General features: G+C 39.3%; 1 protein-coding gene across 2 annotated transcripts; it reads left to right on the top strand.

Moving 5' to 3' along the window:
- The first annotated feature begins 12,891 nt into the window (after positions 1–12,891).
- LOC131240236 (probably inactive leucine-rich repeat receptor-like protein kinase At5g48380) lies at positions 12,892–16,393 on the top strand. 2 transcript variants are annotated; one of them, XM_058238367.1, is made up of 3 exons: positions 12,892–13,109; positions 13,367–14,500; positions 15,100–16,393. In XM_058238367.1, the coding sequence occupies exons 2-3, from the start codon at positions 13,640–13,642 to the stop codon at positions 16,114–16,116; spliced, it is 1,878 nt and encodes a 625-aa protein (XP_058094350.1). In that variant the 5' UTR covers positions 12,892–13,109; positions 13,367–13,639; the 3' UTR covers positions 16,117–16,393. The 2 variants fall into 2 exon arrangements, with proteins under 2 accessions (XP_058094350.1, XP_058094351.1); XM_058238368.1 differs by having other exon boundaries at positions 12,892–14,500.
- Positions 16,394–16,671: the final 278 nt, after the last annotated feature.

Below are 16,671 nucleotides of genomic sequence, written 5' to 3'. Positions count from 1 at the left end.
TTATTTGAAATGAGTTGTGATAAGCCCAAAGATCTTCTAACAACTTAATATGAAATTGTTTGGGATTCCTGTCAATTATTTTTTGTAAAATATTCTTGATGACCTTGTTACTAGCTTTGACCTGGCCATTGGCTTGAGCATATTAAGGTGATGAATGCAATAGCTTGATCTTATATTGATCGGGTATCGCTTTAACCTGCTTGAATGAAAATGATGCCTATAGTTCCATAGTAATTGATTTAGAAATTCCAAATCAATGAATTATATGAGTCTCGATGAAATCGAGAATTTTTTAATGATCTGCTCCTAACATAAGTTTTGTTTTTATCCATTTGGTGAAGTAATCGGTCGTTATAATAATAAAAGTATGCTCTTTAGACGAATATGGATAAATTTTGTCTATTATATGAGTCTCGATGAAATCGAGAATTTTTTAATGATCTGTTCTTAACATAAGTTTTGTTTTTATCCATTTGGTGAAGTAATCGGTCGTTATAATAATAAAAGTATGCTCTTTAGACGAATAAGGATAAATTTTGTCTATCAAATTAATGGAACATCCTCGAAATGGCCAATGTTTGACAATAGGATGTAATTCAATCATGGGCACATGCTATATCGGCTCATATTTTTTACATGCTTCACCCCCTTTAGCATATTAGTTACAATCGGCTAACATGCTTGACCACAAATACCCATAACATCAAAGTGTGAACCTCATTTTTCTTCTAACCTGGTGTGCATCACAAATTCCTTAATGTACATTTTTTCTAAAAAATCGTAACAATATTCCATCGGTACCTTTTCGATATAATTCATCATCGATCAATACACAATTTGCATTCGTCCTTCTAATGTCTCGCTTGACCTTTGTCTGTGGGGATCGAAGCTATTATATGATTGAAGCTCAACAATCATCATTGTTCATCTCGACTTAGTAAATTTCCTCAGTCAGTTCCCTCTGAAAAACCAAGGGTAGTGACTTCTTTTAAACAGTCACCGTTCTTCCTTCAAATACCTGGACAATTTAAAGCCCCGATGCAAACTATGACATTTCATTTGATTTAATATTATTTTATCGAGTTATATGTTTTAACTTAACTTAATCGAATTTACTTAGCAACTGTGTCGATAAAAGATGATATGAATAATAAGGAATCGCCCATAACCAATACATCTTTTGCTCCTAAATCGTTCAGCATCTCTAAATTGATTATCAAAGCTTCATATTTGACTTGATCATTAGTAAAATTGAACTCAAGATGGAATGTAAATTCTTATTTTCTATCAGTTGGATCGATTAGGGCAATCTCTACTCTTGATTCTTTGTCGATCATAGAACCATCAAATATCAGTCTCTAGGGTGACTGATAGACCACATATAAATCTAATGCTTCCAAAGGAAGTTGACTTTCTATTTCTGAAGGAAGATCAACCAAAAAATCTGTTATGGCCTACCCTTTTACAGCCCTTTGTAGCGCATATACTAAATCAAACTCAGATAATGCGAGAACCCATTTGTAAATTCGGTCATTTAGAATCGGCTAATTTAACATATATTCTATTAAATCAGTCACTGTAATTACATTGATTATTTTATTCAATAAATAATCTTGTAAATTTCTAGCCATGAAGTACAATGATAAACATAACATTTTTATAATGGAATATTGTCTCTCGGTATCTAACAATGTTTGATTATGATAATGAACTGTATGCTATTTTTAGTCATCATTGTCTTGTGTTAAAAGAGTTCCAATGGATTCTACTGAAACCGCGACATACAACTTGAGTAGTCGACCATTTACTATTGGCATCAACATTGGTGGCCTAGACAAATAATCTTTAATATTGTTAAAAGCCAACTTATGCTCTGCCTCTCATCTGAACTCATCTCCTTTTTTCAACTTCAACAAATGAGAAAATACATTAGTTTTTCTAATGTAGTTGGAAATAAATTGTCGTATAAAGTTAACCTTGCCAAAAAACCTCTGTAACTCAGTTCTGTTTCTCGGCAGTCGAGCTTCTATTATTGCTCGCGCCTTATGGTAATTGATTTTAATCAATGAATGGTCGACAGAGTATTGCAATCGATATATAAGAAGTGTGATCGAGCTATTTAAAATTTAAAAGGTCACTGAGGGCAACTAAACAAAACCTTAGCCTATAATAGTGAAGTAAGAATCAGAGAGACATTGAGAAGCGGAACTTTCATAAAGAGAAACATACTAAAAAAAGGATTTAAGAAAAGAAGAATCTAAAAAGGCTTTGCTTTTGGATTGCAGTAACCATTGCAGTAATGGAAGAAAATTTTGAAAAAATAAGTTACAACAGAAATCTATAAATAGCAGAGGAATATGATAGAGGAAACAACCCAACAACCTAAAATCAAACAAAGAAACAAATCTATCAATTTACTTTATTTCAGCTCATCGGAAGAGTAACAGTAATCAAGTAGCGGTAATTCTTAGCTATAATTTTTAGTTGTAATCCAAGTCTATGCTCATACGTTGGATTTGTGTTTAATCAATATCACACAGTTTTTTAAGAGACGCGTTCTTGCAGTTACTCCTAGTAACCGATTGTGAGTTTTTTCCTTTTATTTGATTTGCACTGATATTTTAGAAGTCATTTTTTGTGGAAGCCACAAAGTAACCCATCTTCGGAGGAAGAACCCTACCCTTCGATGATCCCTTGATTGTTATCAAATCTTGCGAGTAGCTGAGTAAGTGACCAATCTTCTCAGAATATGGTTATATCCAATATGAATGTACATATCTGCTTATTTTGCCGCTTGGGGTCAAAGTTGATCGGTTTGGATCGAGCCGCTATATTGATTCTTACACACCAACACAATTGAAAACAAACAAAGCAGCCAACTTTTTTTCACATGCTCGGTGGGACTACAAATTACTTGGTTGCTATAACATTTAGTTAACTCAAGTATATTTTCTGGTACAATAATCATATGAAATCATGAGCCAAATGGGTGGTCGTAATTAAGGGTGTACATCGAGTCGAACCGAGTTGAGCTGGCCTCAACTCGGCTTGGCTCGTTCACCAAGCACACCCAGCTTGAACTCGGTTCGACTCGGTGACCGAGCTAGCTTCTCCAGCTCGACTAGGCTCAGTCAGCAATTGGACCAGTTCAAGCCGAGTTTGAGCCAGGTTCAAGCTTTCGAGCTTTCAAGTCGAGTTCTAGCTCGATCTTTTGAGTCGAGTTTGAGTTTGATTCGAGTAAAAAAATGGCGTTCAATTCGAGTGCTTACCATCAGGCAAGGCAGGCGGCAAGCGGACTGTCGAGTGGTTGTTGTTGATCGGGCAGCGGTGGCGGACAAGCAGAGAGAGGTGGAGGGCCTCTGTTGGTTGAGCAGCAAGACGAGGCAAAGAGAGAGGCACAGTTGGGTTGCTGGTTGGGCGGGACGAACAGAGGGAGCTACAGCAGGGTGAGCTGGTCGAACGAGAGCAGAGAGAGGGAGGGAAGGAGCTGGTCGCTGGTCGGACGAGAGTAGAGAGAGAGGGAGAAAGGGAGCTGAGCTGGTCGGACGAGAGCAGAGAGAGAGGGAGGCAGGCAGGGAGCTAGTCGCTGGTGGGACGAGAGTAGAGAGGGAGAGAGGCAGGGAGCTAGTCACTAGTCAGACGAGAGCAGAGAGAGAGGGAGGCAGGGAGCTGGTCGTGATCGGGCGGGTTCTAATTTTCAACTAAAGTGGGGAAATAAAAAGGGGGGAATGGCTAGGGTCTTTTTAAGTTTTTATACCTATGTAACCGAGTCGATCTGAGTCGAGCCAGTTCAAGCTACATATCGATTCGAGTTGAGTCGAGCTGGGGCTAGCTCGAACTCGGCTCAAACTCATTTTTGAGCTCTAAAAAACGGCTCGACTCGGATCGAACTCAGCTTCAAACCAAGCCAATTTAAGCTCTTTCGAACCGAGTCGAGTTAGCTCGGTTCGTGTACACCCCTAATCGTAATAGTTCTATAGTAGTTGGGGTTAACAGGCATCCTACTCACGAGGAGTAGCAAGTCTAACAAGTGCCTGAGCAAGGAGATCCACCACCTAGTCCAATGCTTGTTCCTCCAAATCTAAATATACCATCGATATATCGGGGTTAAAACCTCTTGATATTATGTCAACTAGGATGGTTGAATGTAAAGGGGGATTCAACGCATTGTGGAACTATCGCAGGTTTAGGTAGAACACTTGCGAGTTCAGGCAAGACTTTCAATAGGTGGATGGTCGGTCACACAGAGCATGAATCTCACAGAGAGCATAAATTAGTTGGTGGCTTTATTCAATAATAGAGCACTAGTTGCACCTCGGCAACAAGCCGATGCAAGTTTCGTTGAAAATCGGGCACCTGTACCACTTGTCCAGCCAATGCCACAGACACTTCCATTACAGTGAAACATATCACATATTCTTATCCCCGATCCAATTCAGGATGCGCGAAGTTCATCACCACCACCGATAAATTTTAGACGTCTTGAACGCGAAAATAGGAACGTAGTTCACCAAACAATGAATCAAGGGATGCCGTGGAGCACCCCTTGCCTAGAAATCAACTGTATAATGAGGAAGGATATCAAAATGACCTTTAAGTACCTCTAGTTGCTGCATAGAATTACTGTGAGTGTAACCAAATTATTCAATTGGTTCAGGAAGTATCCAACCAAATTCTTGACCACACTACTACTCCAGTTTATCATAAGCCTTATCCTGACTGGATTGACTAACAATATCCATTGCCAAGAAACTATCAACCTGACTTTACATTGTTTACACGTGAAGTAGGTAATCGACCGTAGTACACGTAGGTTGATTTACCATACAATGTGGAGAATTTTTCAATAATGAATACTATAAATTACAGTTATTTGGTCATTCACTTACTTGGGTAACATTTACTTAGTATTCCAATTTACTACAGAATTCCATACAAAATTGAAAAAATGAAAGAAAAATTTCATGCTCAGTTCTTTCATAAGGATAAAGAGATTCTATCGGTCGATATTGCTTGTTTTCAGTAAGTATTAGGGGAATAGGTCAAGAATTACATTGATCGGTTTAAAAGAGAAAAAAGTCAATGCAAGGTAGTTACGACCGAATCAAAATTTGTCCACTTAACTCAAAATAAAATGGAATTCAAGCTTCGAAAGAAGTTTATCGGAACAGAATTCACAAATATTTATGATTTAACCAAGAAGGTGTCTCGATGTGAGGTCATGCTTCAAAAGTCAATGAGGTAAAAGAATTCATCGATAGATGCATATTATTATAACCCTAATTATGATATTGTAATGCCCCGAAAATCGGGGGTCGAGCATAGGCTCAACTCCCAAGTTCTGATGCATCACTTATGTAATATAGATAATGATGATTGAATGTTGTCCGTATTAGTGCGTTAAACATGAATGGGATTACACTAAATCAGCATATCATACTCCAGAGACAATTAGATTATGTAAGCGGAAGACTGTGATAAATATATAAAGCATATAAGTGGTTGTAAGTCCCTAGAGTATGAACATGTCACCAGGCTAAATAATTACATGTATAGTTCCAAAATTTACAAATAATACAGTGTAATGGCATCTAATCCGTATCCTTGTAGCCCCATCGACGTAACTCCAAGTCTACATAGACCCCCTAGAGAGTTGCATGTAGGAGAACTCGTCACCATAAAAGTTAGGCTCCGCCTCATAAAGATCGTCATCACCTATAGCTACAGCAGAATCTAGTTGGTGTTTTAAAACACCGTCCTAGAGTGGGAGTGAGTGATCAACTTAGTGGTACTATAAGGCAAAGGTTAACATGTTACAATTCAATCAAGCAATAATGATAAAGCAGTATAACACTCATATCTTAAGTACTCTTATTAATGCAGGAATGATATGCTGTAATGATGCATGCCCTCGCCTGCACTCCCTCAACGACATCATCTCACGATCGCGGCATGCACCACTCCAAACACGTGCACTTCCTCGCCAAAGCACATGCAATGCAGTGCATGATCATGTTAGCTAATATTTAATTAGGTTTATTCATACAGCAGATTCGGGAAGCTAGGGTACCTCCCTTTATATCATTTACCCAAACAATGATCCATCTAGGGTCGTCAATCCTAGTTAATCACATACGATAGGCAAGTTATACGGCAATGTCACCCCTGATTTAAAAATAGTGGACAGGCAAGTTCAAGTCACTATGGGAGGCTCGTCACCTCGGCGTAGGCCTAGTCTATACTTAAGGTCACTACGGGAAAGGCTCGTCACCTTAGCGTAGGTCGACAGCTCGAATACAGTGTCCCATACCATCATATTTGGCTTACGAGTTTGGGTTGCTCAATGGACACTAAGGGGAGGCTCGTCACCCCAGCGTAGGCCGACAACTTGAGTACGGTGTCACATACCACCATGCCTGGCTCATAAGTCTTAGCGGATCGTGGTACCAAGGTTAAACGGGCTTTTCACTGGTAAGTGGTACCTTAGATTCAGGAAGTAACGTCCATACATGGTGAACATACATTAGGCCAATCGGGTTTTTGACAAGCTTGACTGGTACGAGTGCACGTTGCATTAATCGACATAGATCGCATACGCACTCCTCGTGGCCTAACCACTATCAATAATCACCGTACGACTCGGATTCATCGAACGTGTCCATGGTGGCGAAACTGATTCAGCCACTCGATCGGAAGTCGTTACCGATTGCCTGGACTACGTCGTAGTCCCAATCATACTCCAAAGCAATAGCATTCATATATGGTAGTTATAACAGTATTAAACAAACAATTTAAGCATTGCAACCATTTGAGCACTTTATATAACACATAGTGAACATGACATCATACACATACATTTCATACATAAATCAAGTAGTTGGATTTAGGTTACATGAAGGAATCTATACCTGTAGCTAAGGTAGTTGAGAATCTTATCTCAACACCCTTATAAAATACAATTTAGCAAACACTTACTCATTCAGACATTTTATCAAACACTTAGGCTACACATTTCAACATACATGTAACAAATTAGTCATATTATATATTATGACAAATCCTTTCACAAGGAAGTTGTCACACATCCAACAATCACGCATTCTCAATTAATAAGCATGGCAAGCATAAATCATAATTCCATGTTCATTTAGACATTTCATCAAACACATGGAATGCATTATATTCAACATAGTTTATATATATATATATAATATATGGAAACATCGTATCTATGCACATGTGACATCAATCAAGTCAGTCATAAATCTTTAACTTACATTGAAAGCCTTTAAAACCATAACCTAAACGTTTATAGTCCGCACCTTTCGTCGGTATGCCCATTACGAACTCGGCTTGTACACTACGTCTTTGTTTACAGCACAACGGCTACCTATAGCATGAAATAAATTAGCTATTTCACTGATCTACTTATTTGGATACCTAAAACAGAATAGGGTTAGGATTCTTTACCCAAAATGGAGTCGAATTTGCCGGTATAGTGACACGGAAGAGGGGATTCAGCATGTGGAGTGACGGGAATGAATCCCAGCAACAAACCACAACTCTCTCTCACTTCACCTCACCTTCTCCTTCTCTTTTCTCTCTTCTCTCTCCTAGGGTTTAAAAAATTCGTATGAAATGAAAGAGGGGTGAGTTTAGGGTCTTATATAGGCCCAGAAGTGAAGTCAATGGCCATAAGGCCATGGTATACTTAGGATATAACCAAAAGACGTCTGTTTCGGGCCAACGGAGCTCATCTAGAGGTCCATTGTCTGCACATGGTCCATAGAAAGTTCCCTGATAATGGATTCATGTCAGGTTAAGATTTCGGTCCGATCGGATTTGTGAATCGACCGTGGAGGACCAGTTTCAGTTCAACGGCTATCGTCACTCGATCAGGGCCACAAGTACACTGACCTGTGTAGGAAAATTTTCCTGATCCAAGGGTGTAGTTGGGTCAGATTTTGATGGTCTGAAATCTTAAATTTGGCTTGCAAGCGAACGGCCCAATTCACTTAAGTTTGAGTTCATTTTCTAAAGATATTTGTGTTTCTTACACACTTTGCTCAAGGCTCAAGTCGTGCGTTTCTGGATACTATTTGGACTTGATTCCCGAGATGTTTGTCAAACCCAGTAAGGCGGTTATAACTATATAGTTTCGCGGTAATCAAACTTTCGACTCGAGGTCCAGATCCAATACGGAGTTTCAATATGCTCATGAGAACAACTAGGTTTTTAAATTGATCCTAAGTTTTTAGATAATGTAGAGTTAGCGATTCTCCTAGTTTTAGGTTTTGTAGTTCATATAGAAAGCAGTTTAGGCTAATCTACTAATTAATCTAGTTTAGTACTTAATTAATTTTTATCTAATTTCTACATAATTTAATCCTTAGCGATTTCTGCCTGAGGTGGTACTCGGGTCTTTGTACGGATTTTTTCGAGACGTTACAGATGTTATAGTGGCTAAACAACTATTCACATGTTTGGTTTTAGTTAAAGCAAAGACAATAACAACTTTTAATCAGAAAGTTCAAAGATCCTAAACCTTTGATATTTCTCATACTGATGAAATCTTTGATATTGTGTTAGTCGACAAATTTATCAAAATTCTAGTTAATTATAAGACTTTGACAGCCGAAAAACTGAAGAAAATTAATTACTATAAATGGCATGGAATTCAGTTGCATTCCACTAACAAATGTGTTGTTTTTAGAAATGTTATTCAAGATAATATCGATAAAGAGTTGTTAAAATTCTTTGAAAAATAAAAAGAAGCAATACTCATTGATACTAATTTGTTCTCATCCAATATAGAAATCAATATAGCTACAATCAATCCTCAAAGGTTGGTTCAACTACGACAAAATATTGATTTTGGCGTTTAGATTGATTAACACAAAGAGAAAAATGACATGAGGGGTGTGAGGCCTGAGATTGCGGTCGACCAGACCAAAGTATATACAGGAGCAACAATGTCAAACTATCAAAACCTTTGCGAGAAATGTGAGAGGTCGATTTAATCGAATGAGAGATCTTATCGACCAAAATATCCAATGAGACAATTGGCCAATCAAAATTATGGAGGAAGAAATGCATTCTACTCTTAGAAGGATAAACACATCAACAATTACTCTTGAACTTTTTAAGAGCCAAGGATGGTTAAACCTCGGTCTGGCTGAGGAAGTATTTGGAAAAGGCTGAGCCATCCAAAATTCTCAGTGATACTCGAGGAGATGACTCATATTCAGAAGCTGCGTTAGTAAAGATAACAGGCAACAAAGAGAAGACAATTAGCCATTGCTTTGGATCAATTCCAGAAGTATCAGTCAATTTGACCAAGGCTAGTAGTACCAAAATCAGAAGGAGAAGAACATATATTAGCCTATATGGAAGAATCAATTGAATTTAGTACAGATTATGACTCAGTCAACGATCCTAATTACGATAAGACATGGATGAACATGGAAGGATTAACCGAATACTTCAGTGATGATAAATTCTCGAATGATCTTCTAATTAAAGAATTGCTTGCTAAAGTAAGAGAAATAGAATAATTTTCTTTTAAATTAAACAGAGGAAGCATGAACGAGACTATACATAAAGAGGATACTCAATCGAATATGAAAACATCAGGGGGACAATGTCTGAATTCAGTCTTTCAATTCAGCTCATTGTCACCGATTACATTGTATTGTAATATGGTGTTCACTCTGCTACTAAACCATCTCAACCAAGCGCGACGGAAGAAGATGTAGAAGAACTGGTCCTGCCAATAATTATACAATATGGATCTTTTGACTTTGAGGAGGAAGCCAAAAAATGTTGACCGTGATAGTCGAAACTTGGTCTCTTTTGAAAAAAAATCATTATTAAAAGGCCGACTCTTACAATAATCCAATAATCTAAAAAATAAATAGACAAATAAATCTATTAATTTACTTTATCTCAATTTATCCTAAGACTTGTAATAATTAATTAATAATAATTCTTATCCATAATCTTTAGTTGTAATATAAGTCTACACTGATACATTGGATTTGTGTTTATTCAATATCACACAGTTCTTTGAAGCGCATTTTTACAGTTGCTTTTAGTGATTGATTATGAGTCTTTTATTTTATTTATATTGATATTGTAAAAGTCTTTTCTTATGGAAGACACAAAATAACCCATCTTAAAATGAAAAACCCTACCTTCGAATTATCGCCCGATTGTTGTCAAATTGTATAATTGACTGATTGAGTAATCGATCTTCTTAGAAATTTGTCACATATTTGTTCACATTAGGCATATTTACTTATTTTGGCACTTTGGAGTCAAAGTTGATTAATTTAGATTGAGTTACTCATATCGGTTCTGTCACAGCCACCCAATTGAAAACAAAATGAGCAGCCAGCAGCTTGAAGATGGATATCTAATGGATGTATAAAATAAAAAAGCAAATATCTCCTGTTCTCTAAACATAAATCTATTTATTTGAGAACAGAATCGTCTAATCAAATTTATTTTGGTGATATGAACTATATAAAGTGGGTCCCAAGATTTGAACGATTTACTTTGAGTTATATCGTCTTAAAAGCATACAGTTGTCCAAGTCCCGCATACGAAGCATCATACTCCGCCAGTATACCAAATATAAATATGCTACGCAGGCTCGCCACTTTTAAGCGAGTATGTTGCTACATCAGACAGGACGCGGATGGCGTCCTGCCCCTACCAGGACGGACTCGGTCCAGGACTTGTGGGCCCCCCATGATGTATGCATTCATCGACGCCGTTCATCCACTTTGCCAGATCATTTTAATCATGAGGAAGATCCAAGGCTCAAGTAGGCCACGCAGTGGGGATAAAAACTTCTTTGGCGGTATGGAAGTTTTGGATCAAGTTCCCTTCATTCAGGGCAGTGTACCTATCAACAGGCTCAATGTCAAATAAACAGGTAGGCCCTAAGAAGGTTTCAACGGGCATCGTTATCTCCCGTGCTTTTATTGGTGTGGTCCACTGGAGCTCTGGATCTGCCTCATTTTTAAACTCATGCTCCAAAAAAATCTATCAAAATGAGATGGACGGCGTCAATAAAATATATACATTATGGTGACCCCACAGAGCCACTCCTTGGGCTGAGTGGTTCAATCCGCGTCCCATCAGATGGCTATAGTTATGTATCCGGAAGGGCTTTCCACATAGGGCCAATCTACATGCTGGAGAACGAGATGAACGGTTCTGATTACATTAGTACATAGTGTGGCCATGGCAAGGGGGGGGAGAGATTGATACAAGGACTGCTGTTCTGAACCCAAGTTTGTACCATTGGGGTCCACCGATCAATGATCCAAGCATTGTAGGTTAAGCTTAACCTATAACCTGATGTGTGGGGTCCACTGTGATGTGTTCATGACATCTAATCCGTCCACCTTTTGTGCTCCCTCATTTTAATTTTGACCATTGAAATCAAGCCAATGGTAACACCCACTGTTTAAAACCTCCGTATTATGGGTGCAGGCCATGGCGTATCCTATTTTGTGGGCCTATTTGGCCAGTGGTATTAAGTTGTATTAAATGTGATTGCATTGCTAATCACACCTTGAGATCAGGAATAGAATGTTTGGAAGGAACGTGGGATGAGATTAAAATTAATTTTATAGGCTTTGGAAAATGAGCCTTGTGAAGAAAAGTATGAAATGGAAATTTCAAATCCCATGGATGATGAATTTCTCAAATACCCAGGTGTAATTTGAAAAGAAATGCCAAGATTTACTTTTAATTGCATATATTCCAAATGGGATACACCCAATACTGGGACAATACCTTATGCATACATTTATTGTTATTTTTATAATTCCATCCACTTTAGTCTCACCTAATGCCATGTGCCAAACGGGCCCTGAACATCATCCAATCCATTGAGAAACGCACCCAGCGAAGCAGGGACATCCCAAGAATCAGACCATACTAGAACTCAGTTGAGCTACATCATGTGATTTTTAGAGGGGGCTTTATGCAGGATTGTACGTGTTGTGGCCCATATGAGTTTTGGATCGGCCTGACTCTTGAGGGCCAAGGATGAGATGTTAAGATAATGGTGCTCCATGATAGATGGATGGGATGTCTTTCCCTCATCACGGTGGACCCCACACATAAAGCTTAACCTACAAAGCTTTGTAGCCGATCCGGCCTCTCCAACCACAAGATCCAAATCCTCCAATCATGGGCCTTTAATATGGGCAGTGGATGCATTTCTTTTTTAAGATCCATGGGCGTGGACCATCCATGGCCGGTCACACAGTACAACGCCAGCGGATTAGGTGTTGCCCGTGTAACACGTTAATGAGTATTGCCCTAATTGTGGGGCCCACCTTGATGTATGTGTTGTATATCCACGCGGTTCATCAGTTTTTCCGTATCATTTTAGGATGTGGTCCCAAAAATGAAGCGTATCCAAATCTCAAAGGGATCACACGGTAAGGATTGAAATTCCCACCATTAAAACTTTCATGGGGACCACAAAAGTTTTGGATCAAGCTGATATTTGTGTTTTCGTTTCATCCAAGTCATTGTGACATTCTCAACAGGTTGGACGGAAAATGAACCTTACGGAGGTCCCTAGGAAGTTTTAATGGTGGTCGTTCATTGACCACTGTTTCCTATGGTGTGGTCCACTTGCGATATTTATTTAATTCATTTTACGGATCATACCTTAAAATGAGCTGGAAAAACTGATGGACCGCGTGGATATGCAACACATAAATCATAGTGGGCCCTACGGTCAAGGTAACACCTACTCCGCTCCCCAGCACAACGGTCACATTGTACATAGGCTCGGTCGAGTATGGTGGAATCCCTCGAACAAGAAATGCTCGCCCATGAGCGGGCGAGCCTTGCTAGTGTTTTGACTGTTTTCTGGTACTGTTTTCTGCCCTTTGAATCGTCAAAGCAATCCCTTTTGGTTGGTTGGAAAAGAAAAAATTAAAAATATATGCTGGAAAGAAAGTCTTTGGAGAAGGAAGCACGAACTTTCATCGTTGAAATAGAAGCACCCCGCTTGCGATTTTTAGGGTTAGGGTTTTGAAGGTTGTCTTTCGTCTTCTGGAATTCCACGAAAATCTTCGGTAAGTGGTTGAATTCTTTGTATTTTTGGACTCATCTCTTGATTTATTCATCTGGGTGTATGTTCTCTTGATTTCTTCTTCTGGGTGTCTGTGAATTTTGAGGATTTTTTATGGGTCGTAGACAAATTTCCTGAATTGGGTTTTGAGAAGAAGGGGGGATTTCGAATTCCTTGCCTTTCTGCTTAATCATCTGTGATTATTTTTTTTTCCCCTCATTTCGGCGTTTCTGAAATTTGATTAATTTTGATGGGTGGCAGGTATAGAGCTGAATTGGCTTGAAATCCTTTGGTGGGTTTTGTATTTCTAGGTTTAGGGTTTTTGTGAGTTGTATCTTCTTCTTGATTGGTTGGGTTTTTTCCCCCCTTCTTGGTTTTTTATGTGGGGTATGCTTGGATTTTCATGTATTTTAATGGGTGATTGGAGAAAAGCTGAATTGGGTACTTTGAATCTTTGGGTTTTGAGAAGGGAGAGGGCTTGGATGGTATTTCAGTAATTTTTGGTTTTAAGGAGGGGAGAAGACGGGGACTTACATGGTAAATTTCATGTCTATGGCCATGGGAAGCAGAGCTACTGTCTTTCTTCTTCCTACCCTTTTCTGGTTCTGGCTGAGTAGTGACACTTGCAACGGTGTTGCAAGTGATATTCAATGCTTGAAAGACCTAAAAGCATCGCTGAACGACACAAATGGTTACCTAGCTTCATGGGTTTTCGAAAACAAGACGGAAGGGTTCATCTGCAGATTCAATGGCATCGAATGCTGGCACATTGATGAAAACAAGGTCCTAAACATACGGCTCTCGAACATGGGCCTCAAAGGTCGGTTCCCGGTGGCTCTCAAGAACTGCACGAGCATGACAGGATTGGATCTATCGACAAACGACCTCTTCGGACCCCTTCCTGATAACATCGGTTCAATAATACCATACGTGACAACCTTTGACCTCTCCTATAACAATTTCACTGGTGACATTCCAACAAGCCTTGGGAATTGTACCTACCTGAATACACTTAGTCTCCAGCACAATCGGTTTACAGGCCAGATCCCCTGGCAACTTGGCCGGCTTGAACGGTTGTCTCAGTTCAGTGTCGCCGACAATTCTTTGTCGGGACCAATTCCTCCCTTTTTTAAGAAGGACTCAATACTGGCCTCAAGCTTTGGGAATAATGCGGGACTTTGTGGGAAGCCTTTGGATGTTGTTTGCAGAGGACCTGTGAAAAAGTCACATACCAGTGTCATCATTGGTGCGGCCATTGGTGGGATAGTTCTCTCAGTTATAATTATCGGTGTTATTCTGTTATTCAGTTTCCGTAAAGTATCTAAGAAGAAGAAGGAAGAAGACCTTGAAGGAAACAAGTGGGCAAAGAGTATTAAAGGAACCAAAGGCATCAAGGTAAGCTGATTTCGTTTCCCTCCAGCATAGTGAGATATGGATTTCCTTTTCAGTAGCTCTTTTTTTTTTTTTTTTTAAAAGAAAAAAAAAAGATATTTACTTTTCTGTAAACATTATCAGAGCACAGAGCGTCAAATTCCTTTTCTGGTGCACTTAATTGAAATTGGACCACTGTCCAGCTGTGGATCAGACATTCAAAAGATCTCACTGATTATGATCTTAAGTTCTTAACCATCCAGTCGGTGACCTACAAATGGGAGACTAGGAAAGAATGTTGGACACTGTTGGTGTTATACACTAGATGCTCCACCATTGTGACGTTGGGATAATCTAATCCCTATAGTTGTGGACAGTGGCCCATCGGTGACCCACGTGATGAACAGTCCATATCACGGACAGTCTACCTCATGTCCAATTTGAGTGGACAGTGAACGCGCTAGATAAGGAAATTGGTCTTTTGGGCTCGAGTTTTGCATCCCTTCCCTTTTTCAAGGATGTATCATTCATTACTGTATATCCTTCAAAAAGAATCATTCATTACCATATGATAAAAGCCCTTTTCAATTACATCATTCTAATGAAGGTATTCTAATGAATAGGTCTCCATGTTTGAGAAGTCAGTTTCGAAAATGAAATTCAACGATCTCATGAAGGCCACTAATAACTTCCACAAAGACAACATTATCGGATTAGGGAGGACAGGCACAATGTACAAGGCGACACTTCCAGATGGTTCTTTCCTTGCAGTTAAGAGGCTTCAGGATTCTCAACATTCTGAGAATGAATTCATAGCTGAGATGAAGACGTTGGGGAGTGTTAAACATCGCCACTTGGTTCCCCTTATGGGTTTCTGCATTGCCAAAAAGGAGAGACTTCTAGTATACAAACACATGCGCAACGGGAGTCTTTTTGAGCAACTACATCAGGTGGATGTTGAAGACAAAGCCAAACCAATGGAATGGCCTCTGAGGCTGAAAATCGGTATTGGGGCAGCAAAAGGCTTTGCATGGCTTCACCATAACTGCAATCCTCGCATCATCCATCGCAACATAAGCTCAAAATGCATCATGTTGGATGATGATTTTGAGCCTAAGATATCTGATTTTGGGCTGGCGAGGCTTATGAATCCAGTTGACACCCATCTTAGTACCTTTGTCAATGGTGAATTTGGCGATATGGGTTATGTTGCTCCGGAGTACACACGCACGCTGGTGGCCACTCCAAAGGGGGATGTTTACAGCTTTGGTGTAGTGCTGCTTGAGCTGGTCACGGGTGAAAAACCCACTCAAGTGTCAACTGCTCCAGAAAGCTTCAAGGGGAATTTGGCCGAGTGGATTACTTATCTTTCAAATAACTCTCTTCTCCAGGATGCCATCGATAAGTCTTTGATTGGTCGGGGCTGTGACAGTGAGCTCCTCCAGTTTCTCAAAGTTGCGTGCAACTGTGTTCTGTCTGCCCCAAAGGAGAGGCCTACAATGTTTGAAGTATACCAGTTTTTGAGAGCTATTGGTGAGAGATACCATTTTACAACCGATGATGACATATTGATGCCAACTGACAGTGGGGATCTTCCGGATGAACTTATCGTTGCACGTGAAATGACAGAAGTTCGTTGAAAAGGTACAAATAAGCATGGGAATATGTAGATTCGAAGAGGGGAAAACAAAGGAGCAGCATCCATTGAGTCACTTGGGCAAGATCATATGCTCTGCACAACAAGTGTTTTCTGTAATATATTAAGAATGTTTTGTTTGCCCTACTGCAGTAAGTCTGAAATTTCTTTAGTATGTTTTTCGTATTTATTAATAGTGTTTTGATTGCTGTATTCTCTCTTCTATGTTGGAACATTATATGTATATATCGACTCTGGTAATAACAAGCTGTTCTCCATTATCTGCTGCATATTTCTTATTTTGTTAAGCCATGTTTGGAGAGCAAATCTCTGAAATCAGAATATTTTTGTATGTTCCTGATTCTGGCAGGCCCCATGCTCACAACATCAGATTTGGTATTTTGTAACTAAAGCGCACGAAACTGCAGCCTTTGATATTTCTCTCTCAGACCAAAAAATTCAGACTACATGGTTTTGCAGGGTCCTGGGGCCCGCTTGAATTAGGATTATTTGAAGTCTGATTTTCAAATATTTACCTCCCCAACATAGCCTTCTACAT

Source organism: Magnolia sinica, chromosome 3, assembly GCF_029962835.1.
Source record: "Magnolia sinica isolate HGM2019 chromosome 3, MsV1, whole genome shotgun sequence".
NCBI classification, from domain to species: Eukaryota; Viridiplantae; Streptophyta; class Magnoliopsida; order Magnoliales; family Magnoliaceae; genus Magnolia; species Magnolia sinica.
The sequence above is the reverse complement of the archived record's forward strand: the minus strand, read 5'-3'. Positions and strand labels throughout refer to the sequence as shown.

Coding starts and splice junctions, on each gene's coding strand:
- LOC131240236 (XM_058238367.1), top strand. CDS start 13,640: ATGGTAAATTTCATGTCTATGGCCATGGGAAGCAGAGCTACTGTCTTT. Junction 14,501..15,099: donor AAGGAACCAAAGGCATCAAG/GTAAGCTGATTT, acceptor TCTAATGAATAG/GTCTCCATGTTTGAGAAGTC.